Raw genomic sequence first — 12,675 nt, 5'->3', positions numbered from 1 at the left:
GCACGGCTCGTCCAATGCGAGGCGGCGGAGGGAAGCGCTCGGGGCCCGGCTTGATCGTCTTTACGTGCGCCGTGGCTCCCGAACCAGCACGGGGAAAAAAACAACAACAAAAAACCCCACCCAAACCCCCACACTTTAGAAATTCATGCCGGGAAAGCTAAAGCCCGAGGATTGCAATGACATCGCAATTCAAGTGTATTCGAGCAGCTGCATCGCTTGGTTATTTACCGCAACACAGCTACGTGCTAACATCAAAAAGGGAAACTGCCAGGCAAGTTGGGCCATGCGTTGCACACCCGGGGCTACGAGTGACTGCCTGAGGAGGGGAGGGATAATCCTCCTGGAAGTCTCCTTCCCCCTTTCAGACACCTGCCATCAGCAACCTAATGGAGAGTCTGAGCCAACGCCTGCATTTTTCCATCTAATAGACGGTGGCTAATAACCTTATTCCCCCATCCCCATGTAGCGAGGTGCAGAGTGAGGGCTGCCAGGGACCACGCACCCCTCCAGCACCCACGCGCCCCCCATACCGCCGGGCACTGGAGCAGGCCCCACGGCACAGCCGCCCAGCAGACAGCTGCTCCCTTCGGCCTCCCCTTAGCTTCAATGCCAGAAGCCGCATAGTCTTAGGCCTTATGCACATGATGGGTAAGGCTTTTTCATAACATTTCAATGAAGCACACTTTTCCCTTTTTCTATTTAATAAAAATATTTTATCTTCTTCAAATCAGTGTCTGTATTTCTCTAATAAGACTATATAATTACACTCACTCCCTGTATTACACTAACTCACATAGGTAATATTTAAAAATATTACCTATGTAACATGCTGATTCTTGTATGGCTGCATAAGGAAATATAACATTCTTCTGCTAGGGTCTTATATTCCAAATAAATTTCATTACAGAGTGACTGACCAGAGTCCACATTTGGCTTTAAGGCAGAATCTGGGCAGGAGAGGATGGAGGGCAGCCAAAAAAAAAACAAAAAAAACCACCACACCACAACTGTGGAATCATAGCTTTCCTCTGAACACTGCCATGTACTTTTTCTTTTCTACTTTAGTGGCTTATGCAATGTCAGAATTAGCACAGATTAAATTATACACAAGTATATTTGAAAAGCTAAATGCTTTTCTAGAGTCATCAGTCTGAGGTCTGATCTTGGGCATTAACAGTTTGCATGTTAATTAACAAGACTCCTGTACACTGCTATACTAATGCCACTTAGGCATTCATGGCATTAAAAAAAACATCTGACAGCTTACTCAGTTTCCACAGTTTTTTATGAAGAAAGCTGTTTTTAACTTGTTTTCCTGTAGAAATGACATAGCCATTGCTTTCAGCCATCCTCTTTCTTTCCACCCTTCCCAAATTTTATGTCTCTTCAGTTCTTTTCAATAAATCTGAGATATCATAGGGATTTTTTTTCTTTGATTATTTTAAGATCAGTCACTCAACAGATGAGAAGTCGCCTAAAACGTGCACCCCACCATAAGACAGACTGAAATGCAAGTTCTGCCATTACAGCAGAAGTACTGTTCAGGTCCACCCCCTACCAGCCCCCACAGCCAGGCAGCAGCTTCTGCCTCTGACCCAGGTTGCAGCTGCAGGACATGCAGCGTTATCAGCGGGAAGCAGGAGGGACAGGCAGAAAGCCAGAAGCACTTAAGGACAGTGCAGGGAAAGAGAACATACAACTGCTGGTCCCACTGTTTTGCAGCCTGCATTTCATTTGTTAATGTTCATGGGACTACTCTTTACTTACATAACAGCATTTAATATTCTGCCTTCAGCTGCAAATGTCAAGGAAGTCTTTTGCAGGGAAATATTTGAACCAATGAGAAGTACTGATTAAACACTGTGCTTTTGCCTGTTGGGGCGCATGAGCTGTTTCAGTTCGCTGAGTGCTTTGGCTGAATCTTTATAAAAGCACGTAGCTTGAAAAAAAAAAAAAAGTAGTAAATTCAGAAAACAAGATAAAGGCCAGTATGATCTTATTTAACACTATAACCATCTTGATGATTAAAATTACATAATACTGTTTGGATTAACCAAGTCACTGAGATGACAGGCTTGTTCTGCCAGCTCAGAGAAATGACGGGCTGGTTCTACCCTGTATTGTTCAGTATTATGTTTGCAGTTGGTTTATTTTTAAACCTAGGGCTTAGCATGGATTGTATATCCTGCTTATTAGACAGTGTATGTTAGATGCTAGTTAAGATAATATTTTATAAAAAACAAAGAAAAACAATTTGCAGTTGGAAAATCACTGTGGCCAAAATTCACCGCATTCTTCAGCTGATTATGAAATTCAACACACCAAACTATTACTCCAACATTACTAATAGAAAAAGTGCTTCTCTATTTAAGCAACAAAATTTGAGCAGCAAATCAAATAAAATGCCTACACTTTCACATTATTGCACTGCACTCATCAGGTAAGTTCTTCCTAACTTTAAATTAACACCTAGGGCAAGACATGTTAACATGGAAGGTTTGCAAAAGTACAGGTCTCTCAATATAAGAGAATCCATGATAACACAAGTTATGCCAAATGTGTACAGCACACAAATAGCTTGGCTTGTTTAGGTTTTTCTGGCATTTATAGATTGTATACCCAAAGCAGCACAATTATTCCAGTGTTTCTTAAGCAACCATGTATTCTACATTCTCAACGGCCTAAAACAATGAACAGCCTAGTGTGTCTGATGGTAACCTGGTATAAATACTGTATCTTTGCCATAAGAAAGTGGCCCCATTAACTTTCAGAATTGTTTACACTGTTCTAAGAGAAATATATCTGAGTGAGTGAGTGAGAGACAGTGAGAGAGAGACTGACAGAGTGGGTGCATGTGTGTGAGAGAATATTTTTAGGAAGATTAAAGTGACATCTAAAATTAATTTCGAGATGGTGGGTTGAGTGTAGACACTTGGTGGAATTCTAAGATCACCTACTGTCCTTGATAAAATGCTTTTGCATAAAGCGGTTCTTCTATTATGGTAACCTCCTCCAGCAGCAGTATCATGAATGCAAGGAGAGCAAGCCTAGGTGAACACCAGAAATATGATCTGCAAAAATGTTCCTTCCACCAAAATCAATTCCACAAGCATAAGAATCCTAGCTCAGAGTTGCCAAAAGCAGCGTCAAGGGCAAATACACTTAATTCCACCCCCCAGCTGCCACCTGTGTTCTGCTCAGATGGCTGTTTGACATATTTAGCAATGAACCCGTCTCCTAGGACCGTGTCCAGGCTCCCCTTGATCGGCACCACTCTTTGGCAGGAGTTGCACAGCTCCACTGCCCCGTGTACGAAGGAAGGGAAACCAGCAGGTGAGGAACAGGGCCTTGCCCCATGGACTAGTCTCATCTTAGGCTGCATGAACTGGTCAGTGATAAAATGGATTAATACCATCCAGTCTTCCACTCTGAGCATCTTATCTTTCAGCGTATTTACGAAGTACTTTGAATCTGAGCACCATAAACTAGTAACAGAATTAAGCTTACTATTTCATTATGAAACCTAATTGTATCAAATACAAGCAAAACATTTTCTTTAAAATTCTAAGTAAACAGTCTGTATTCTAACACACAAAAGGTCTGTACCAATTAAATACAGTATGGCAGTATATAAATTACAGTTCTTTACAGTAAATAGTAAAATACTAGAGTCCGCTTACTGTACACAACAATCAAAGAACAAACAGCAGCTTTTCAGTAAGGTCCCAGGTATCTCACTCATTCACTTGCTCAGAAACACGGAACAGATACAGCAGGCCATTCACTTCACTCATTGTTACCAAGTTACTTTACAAATATCCAGAACACTTGTACAGGCATCTACAGTATCTACATGTGGAACAACCTTCTTAGGAATTCATGAGCACCATACACAAATCCCTCCATTATTCCCATTATTAAAATAAACTTTACAGATTAAGATTACTTTAGCAGGTTCTATTTCACCTTGATAATAACCAGCAAGTAACAAGTGCAAAGTTTGCAGTCATGATCCATTTACTGCTTCTTTGTCTCCCCACTTCCCCCACCAAAAAAAACACAAAAAACCCAAACCAAAAAACCCTCAGTGTCGTCCTCTCAAACCCTTGCAGTAATACTGTTTCTGCAGTCAAACTGCCCAGCTGGCTTATGTTAACATACGAAACGCCAGACTTATAGCTTCAGGCATCGTTCGTCTTTTCAATACAATGCCAAGTCAGCACAGTGGCAGGCCTCTAGGAAGACAAAAAATATGAAGCAGTCAGATATTTCAGTGTGCTTAAACACAGAACGTAAGGCAGCATGGTGCCCAGTGACTAAAAGAAACATGGCACCAAGCTATCAGTTAAAACATTTACAATAGAAAGATATAAACAGCAAATGTGTCAGTCTAAAACAAGTTCTTTGGTAATTAAGAACAGCAAACTGTAGTTTCTTTTTTTTTTTTAAATATGGATTTACATCCTGTTTTTCCACAATAAAATATTTTCTTTGTTGTTTAAAATATATCTCCCAAGTTGTTGCGTAACAAACAGTCCAGTACCTCAATTATCTACAGATCAGCTTTAACTGTATTTTAGTGTGCAGCCATATCTGCCCAGTGGCAGACAACCTATAGATACACATTCATATATATAATATATATATTATTTATAAAAAATTAGGGAATTAAGTCAAAGACTCTAGAGAGTACACATTCGGTATGGACAGATTAAAATATACAACAGCTTCAAAAATCCATAGTTTTCTACACAGTGATGTGTGTAGTAAGTGCAAAAATACTGCAGTTCAGTTAATCCAAGATTTCCTGTTTTTCTGCTTCCTAGAAAAAGCAGAAGCCGCCGCATCTCCTGAATGACAGAGGACATCTCCTCCTGGTTTAGAAGTGGATGATGAGCCTTGAAGTAGAGAACTTCTCCGTTTCTCTGAAGTGGAAGATGCCTGAGATCGTGAAGTGCTACTCAACTTCTTTGTGGAAGCTGGTGCTTTACTGAGGCGCCCGGGACGAACAAACACACCATGTCGTGGTTTGCAGTGGAAGTACTCTCTGCCTTTTACAGTTCCATTGTGCTTTCCTTCAATGAAAATAAAGGCATAGAATTAATTGTTGGTAATTTTATTAGCACATATAATTGTAGCCTTGAAGTGTAAATATCTTTGACTATTATTTGTTGAATAGTCAAGGCTTTAGCTCTGAGCAATGGAAACAGAATGATACCACACACTATGGAGAGCAAACCTGGAAAGGAGGGTTTGAACTGTGATCAAAAAGATGATTCCCTGTAATATTACTTTGGTAACTAAAAGTTTAAAAACCTCAAACTTTGTTCATTTTATAAAATAAATGTCAACCTCAAAATTAATTGCTTATAAAGTCCAGAATTTTGCTATCAGAGAAACTTCCTGCATCAGTGTTGAAATCAATTAAACTCTTAGAAATACTATCTTCTCAAAAGATCTGAAGGCATTTGTTGTAGGAATCTTACTCTATCAGTACAGTGGTTCTTTTTCTCACCCCATCAAATTGGATTGAAGTTTAAAAATTGTGCTCTATTAATAAATTTTCCTCCAGTGAAAAAAAAGATCTCTGTGAAAGCTATAGACAGCAAACCAATTTGACAAGTGATTTCCATTATTGGCCCTGTCCATGAACACACATGTTGATTTAAAAAAAATCTGCCAATTTCAGGCTTTAATTTTTTTATTTTCTGTAAAGATAGATGGGTACCAATGGGAACTGCCACTCAAAACATAAAACCATTATTCTGCACAACACAAGGAAAATAGGGCTTTCAGACAGATTTTTAAAAATTAACTCTTACCAATCAAAGCATCTGTATAAATAGAAAGCCTAGAAAACTGGGTGCATCAGATGCCAAGCTAATATGGAGGTATTTATTTCCCAACACAGTGTATGATCATAGTGCAACTTTAAAATAGGTTACGCTAGCTACATAAATAACCCAGAGCATGTTTAGTCTTACCCAGCTGAACATTTAGTTCAACTCCAATCCAGATTCCAGCTGAAAAATCCACTGTTCCAACGTATCTCACTGTGCCCATCTTATTACTTCCAACACAAACTTGTTCACCCACCGCCACCCAACTAGGCAAAACATGGGCCTGGTCTGTAGAAGCACCTTCTTCACCATCAGAACCATCCAAGTGGTCCTTCCCAATAAAATCATCTGTGGAAGCTTCAGGATTAGTCTGATGGTCTGAAGTCTCTTTTGCCGATACAGAACGCACAGGRCTTTCCACAGCGTTTGCAATGTGGTCATCTGCTGCTGTGGAGCCCAGCTGCCCCAGGCGCGTGCTCTGCTCCTTGTCAGTGCCTTGGGGTAACGCTGAGGCACTCGCCCCATTAGAGGACACAGTGGAACATAACTGTGGAGCTGCTGAATGGTCAAAGTCCTTTCCATCTTCCACGCCCATAAACTCTGTAAACGAATGATCTTCAAGAACGTCCGTTGTGTTCTCAACTGTTGCTTCGCGGGTTGAAAATTCAATTGTACAACAAATATGTTTGCCATTCAAGGAATCTAATGCTGAAAATGATCCAGCTGTAGGTAACTGCTGAGAGTCTTTTTTAGTGGCATTGAGGGACAGTGGTGATTGTTCCATTAAGGCACTGTTTTGTTTCAAAGGTGACACAAGTAACTTTTCTGTCACTAACTCCTTTTCTGACTCTCGAAACTCCTTGTTCAAAGAAGATCTTAAATCATGTGCAAGAGATGGTCCTGAAGAGTCATTAGAGTCCAGCTCCTTCATGTGACCGGCTAGCTGATCTGTGCTATCACTACAGGGAACAAGCATGTCAGACAGAGTAGCATTAGAGGCACTGTGGGAAAAGTAGCCACTAGTGATACTGCTAGTGGTGGGGCTGCGGGATACCTCTTTCTCAAGAACACGTGAATTCATGAAGTCCGATTTAGAAGAATACCATTCCCTGTTCTCCAGGCTAGCATTGTAAACGCTGAAGTCAGCAAACTCCTCTGGTACATAAGGTCGGAAACTTTGAAAACCTTGTGGACTTAACTTCTTATTAATGGCCTCCAACTCACTATCTTCCTCCTCAGAGTCCTGCAAAAGAAGAAAGAGTCGAATGGGATTAGCAATTTACAATAGTAAGTTTTCAAAAATATTAATCTTCCTTGATTTTTTCCCCTTCCAAGGATGGAGAAATACACACACACACACACACATAAAAATATTCTCTATTGGGAGGATTGAAGCCACCTCCGAAAAAAGCAACTGAGCTATGTTAACTGAGCTATTCAATTTTTAGAAAATAAAGATGAATTCTAAATAGTTCAGAATACATAAAGCAATAAAGTTTGGCATAAGCTCATAATATTAAAAGGTTAGATATGTGCATCTTTTCACTGTACTCTATTTTTGAAAGCCATGTATTATAAAAGCTTTTCTTCCTATGATTTAGACTAATTAAAATGTTCCTATTGGAGGTATTTTGTAGAACAGCTTGACCACTTGCAAGATAAGTAAAAATATGAATTGAAAGGCCTTAAAGGGTTTAAGTTGCAATACTGATTATTAAAAACCAGCTTGCACAATGGGATTTTCTATTAATCTGATAGCCATGAGGCTCAATAGCTTTGCTTACCCCTTGCCATTGTTTAGCTATCACACCTGAACATGTTCACAGTATTTGAAAATAAAGGCAAAAGAATAAGTTATTACAGAGAATCTTTAAGGAAGCATTTGTGTTCATACACATACATGTTTAGAAGGAAACAAATGAGGATTTCGCAAGATACTAGTTAATCACAGAGAATTTGGAGTTAGTTCCCTGATCTGCTGAATTTCATTTTGATAAATAGTGGTGATGCAATGTGACAAGGCCACAAACACAGCTTCCACAGAGCACCCTCTCAAGCTGAGAGCAAAGGGCCAAGGACTTCAGCTGGTGCTGGGACATTTCTCAGATGCATCTTGATGTGCTACCCCCTGCCCATACAAAAGACAGCAGGCAAGGCTCCACATGAATGCTTTCAAGCATCTCATTTTTCCCATTATGTATTTTTAAAAATACTTCATTAAAGTAAATTCCCAATAGAAAGAAAAATATTTTCAGAAAAATAAAAACTATTCAAGTACTTTTAGTCTAGAGGAGCTCAAGTGCCTAATATTTCTGTATCCCTTTATCTGCATCATGGATTTCACGTAGAGGCAGATCTGTGTGGTAACTAAAGCAGTTCCATGCTTTCAGAAACCTACCATGAATCATCACTGAAAAAGGAAAAGCACAGCATTCAACCAGTTAACAACATATTTTGAGAACCAACAGATGAAACTTAGGATAAACATCCTCTTGAAAAAGTTTCATATACTTTATAATACCCAAGACACTCACATTCTTTCAGTGCATAACACTAATCTCTACAATAAACTACTATTCTCTTGAACTATACAACATAATGCTTACACAGCATGTGCTCTTTTGTACTACAGGTCACTTAATGGTCTAATGCTAGAGCAGAAACATATAAATGGTTGTCTCTACTTACATAAGGTTTTTTTTTTTTTTTTTTTTTTTTAAAACAGACTTCAGCTCTTATCTTACACTGTTTCAGTCATGGTATTTTGGTATGTCTGTGATGAGGACCAAGTTTGCAGGTAAAGGCAATACTTCTTTATTAAACCAACTGGCTTAACTGGAGAAATTAGAAAAGCTTTCAGACCCACAAGCAAGACATTACCTCTAGCTATAATTTTGTTTTGAGCATCCAATTAAAGACAAGCCAAAATTAGGTTATTATTTAGCAGATATCCTGGGGGTACTTTCTGAAGTTGTTTCAGTTTGCATTAGCCCTGCAACAGCTGCTTCCAATTGGCTTGCTGAACTCATCTATCCTTCACCTGGAAGTTTATCAAAGGAGAGAATCTGGACCATGCCCCTCTACGTCTTTAAAACTGCATTATTTACCAATTGACTTCTCTCAGTGTTGTTTGTACTTCTGAATCCAAATGCTCCACTGACCGTAAGAACTGTTCTCAATGCTCCTTAAGTTAGGTAAATRCTTTACTTTTTAAATACTTTAAATATTTTACAGATGAGGAAAAAGATGACAGAGACTCCTAGAGTGATTTGCCTTATGACATACAGGCAGAGAATCCACTCTACAGGGCTCTTTCAGTTAAGGTACCAACTTCCCTTCAATTTTCACTTCCATGTTTTATGATATTTTCTGAAAACTCCCCAAAAAATCTAAATTTTTGTAAGACAGCCATATCCAGATATTTATATAGTGCTCATCACTGCTGAATCTAAACATTGCGGATGTAGTGTGTATGACATCAGCTCTCTTCTGTTCAAACAGCTTTGTAAAACAAAGCTTCAGATAAACACACACCAAACAGAAGTTTGCTTATGTTATAATAATGCTGTTATCTAAAATATCCTCATAGGTGTATTTTAAGAAACACATGCTTATGTGACAAGATTTCTGTCCTAACCAAAAGTTTGTTGTTTTTATAAAGAAGAACTGTAAAGACTTTCTAAATGATCTCATTTTGTTTTATTCTTTATTTTTGAGGTGATCATTGCTCACTATGATCCTTTTCTGCAACAAAGGTTTGTTCTCATTCTTACAGTTTTTAGTCTATGCAGAAAGCTCATAATTGATAAAACTCAATCACATTACCCATACAGAGCTGCCTCTTACGCTGAATCACCACTGCCAATCATATTAAATTTTTGTTAGCACTGCAACCAGCATCTGAACAAGATGCCTCTACTTGTCCAAGTATATCTGACAAATCCAACCAGATTTCAGATTATTAGTATTTGCTCACATGAAGGCTTGGCATCCTTTGCTTACTACTTTTTACAACTCCTTTTCAGAATTATTTCTCATATGTAAGTTTGGATGAAGGGTTTATTTTGAAGTGATTCAYGTCTCCGGAGAGAAGCGATAGTATTATGAAGTCTCACATAAGACTATTGAAAATGATTTATATTATTACAAACCTCATTCTTTAGAACTGAAAACAATGCTAGTCTCTTTAAAAGTAAAGGGAAAAATCCATAACCACTTTATTGGGACTATGAATATCCTCTTCCAAGGCACTAAAGCACTATACAAAGCATTTCTCTTGTGTACCTGTTGCTCATCTCTTAGGGACCTTCTTTCAGTTATTCTGCTTATTGCTTCCTTTTCACCTTTACTTAATTTTCTGCATAGAACCAAAACTTTGAAATAAAGGTTATTTTCCAAATGTTTTCAAAAGTCCACTGTTCATTTATCAAATATAGTGGGTTTATTAAGATATTTAGTGAACTCCAAATCAATAAGCATTTTGCAAAGGAAATATTTCTAGTGGATCCTAGTTAAATATCCACTTGAAACTAAAGGCATTTTTGTAACAAACAGTTCTTCGTTCCTCCTTAGAACACTGCAAGATTCCTCATTTTACTGAAAAAAGTCTAAGGACAAACAGGAGCCCTGTTCAGAGTTAATCTGCGTAAGAGTCACTATAACCAATAAGCAGTTCTACAGACAGGCAGATCATTGGCAACTTGGTTAGGAAAAGTCTAACGCGTAGCCACAGGGACAGCTGTGCATGGTTTCAGTGTATCTATCACCATGACTATAAAAGATAAGGTACAGAGATGCAGCCTTATCACTGAGAACACGGGTCATGAAGAATGCAGCAAATGGGAGGTGATGAGAGCAAAAAAAGCTGCTACTGTGGGGACAAGCAGTATTTCCTTTCAAAGCTCCTCTTGAGCTTCCTGATAGGGAAAGTGCAGAAATAAAGCCATTTCAGGTTCTTCTAAATCCTGTGGATATAAAAAGAGTGGGAAAAAAGAAGAGAGCCCTCCTGTACTGCTCAGGCCAGTGGAAGAACCAAAGCATAAAATCGTTGAAGAACTGGTAAAGAAGCTGCAGCCTCTTCCCTGGGAAGTAATGGAAAGACTATAATGAAAACAGACTTAACTGATAACAGGAAGAACATGACAGCAAGAACCAAGGAGAGAAGACTGCAAGTCAAGRTTTAGCAATAACACAAGCTAAGTAAGCAAGAACTACGGCACAGAGAGTCTTTCATATGTCTGCTTCGTAACAAACATACGTTCTTTGTAGTTAACAGAGAAGTTAAAGCATCTGAGTCTTCAGATCCCTAAATTGCAGCAAGTAACCTCAAAGGTGCTAGTTCCTGTTCTACTCATTTCAAATGAGCAGTTACTTATTCAGCAGTTGCACCACACGTGCTTCCATTTTCACAGCATTAAGCTGTGAGAATTTCCTCTTGGACTAAAAAAAAATAGACATGTTAATTACAGGCAGAATTCAAATACACACCGTGTGAAAACATGTACTCTAACCTTAACATTTTTCACTGTACTCACATATTACAGAGTGTGCCACTATGTCAAGCTTCTGTTCTGAAATACTTGTAATATTCAACACATATGGAAGCAATGTTTGAAATTTTAGGTTGACTGCTCTATTTCAGGCTAAGAGAAGATAAACATTTTTGTTAAAGCTTCAGTTCTATTTTTTTTTCCTTTCACTGATGTATCGTGAACATTGAAGAACGCATTCCAGATAAACATGAGAAAATGGCCAAACATCACACTCATACCTGTTTAGATGCAGAACGTTAACCTAGTTAAGTTTACTAGCTTTCTGTCTGTTTAGCCACTTTGTTATTTCTAATGGATTTTTTACACGCTGTGCAATCTAAAAAATGCAAGCACATATCACCACCTGAAGCTACACCAATCATCCAATAATTAACTTGGAGCAAGAGGCCCTGTGCCTTGGAGTGATCGCTTAGAGCATTGATTAACAACGTGAGAACTGCATTATGAATCTGGCAGGGGGGAGCAGACTGCTTAGTGTGGAACCGTGACACTGCCCTACCTCAATATCTGAATTAATTCGGAGAACACTATCCAGCCAAATGTGTGCAATATATCCTCCAGCCTGGTTAAAATATACACTTGCTCCAGCTCTGAAAAACAGAGGAGCCTGGGATGCGTGCATCCTACAAAGGCTTCCTTTCCAGGCCATAAAAAACAGAAACCATCATTTCATAAACCCTATACCATCATAAACTGGCATTGCTACACAAAGCAGCGGTCTCAACCTCCTCCCCACAAGTGGCTGCTCCTTCTAGCCTGCCTCCCCTGTACCTGCTCAAGTGTCTACGAGGCGACCAGACAGAGGAATAGATCCAACTGAAAAATAACTCCGAAACAGTATTTTTCAGCTGGACGGAGCAGTTCCCTTGATCTGGCTTATTATGCAGCCAAACAAAAAGCTATGCTGAGGCAAGGGAGAAGTCAGTGCAAGGATAGGAGCAACCAGCTAGGAATAATAAGAATGGCTCTTTTCAGGGTCCTATTGGCTACCGCTAATTTAAAGTGTTCAGTGAATTAGCCTCAGTCTAACTGGGAAGGCCTGGTGCAGGATATTGCCCTTTTCCAGCTCTGAAAGCTTCTGCTTATCTTTGGAAAACAGCGCAGGCAAATAGCTATGTTAATGCCAGGCATGCRTGGCTTGGGACCCTGTTTTTACTCAAGAGAGCAAAATTTCTCTGAAGTTGCTATGGAAATTTTTGTAGCAATTTAGTTTCTTCAGGCTCTTTCTCAACCAACTAAAAGATTTTGCCTTCAAAATCCCTTCACGTGTACCAGTGACTCGG

At 39.1% G+C, this 12,675-nt stretch overlaps 1 protein-coding gene across 1 annotated transcript in view; it reads right to left on the bottom strand.

Moving 5' to 3' along the window:
- Positions 1-3,502: 3,502 nt before the first annotated feature.
- KIF13A (kinesin family member 13A) overlaps positions 3,503-12,675 on the bottom strand; it is a 122,321-nt gene continuing 113,148 nt past the window's right edge. The window contains exons 38-39 of the mRNA XM_026059514.1: positions 5,985-7,083; positions 3,503-5,075 (exon numbers count right to left, since the gene is read on the bottom strand). Of these exons, the coding sequence (XP_025915299.1) occupies positions 4,789-5,075; positions 5,985-7,083 (1,386 nt within the window). The 3' untranslated portion in view covers positions 3,503-4,788. The remainder of the gene's footprint in view (positions 5,076-5,984; positions 7,084-12,675) is intronic.

This window comes from Apteryx rowi, unplaced genomic scaffold (genome assembly GCF_003343035.1).
Source record: "Apteryx rowi isolate R43461 unplaced genomic scaffold, aptRow1 scaffold_159, whole genome shotgun sequence".
Lineage (NCBI taxonomy): Eukaryota > Metazoa > Chordata > Aves > Apterygiformes > Apterygidae > Apteryx > Apteryx rowi.
Note: the sequence above shows the minus strand (reverse complement) of the source record. Positions and strands in the feature narration are given on the sequence as shown.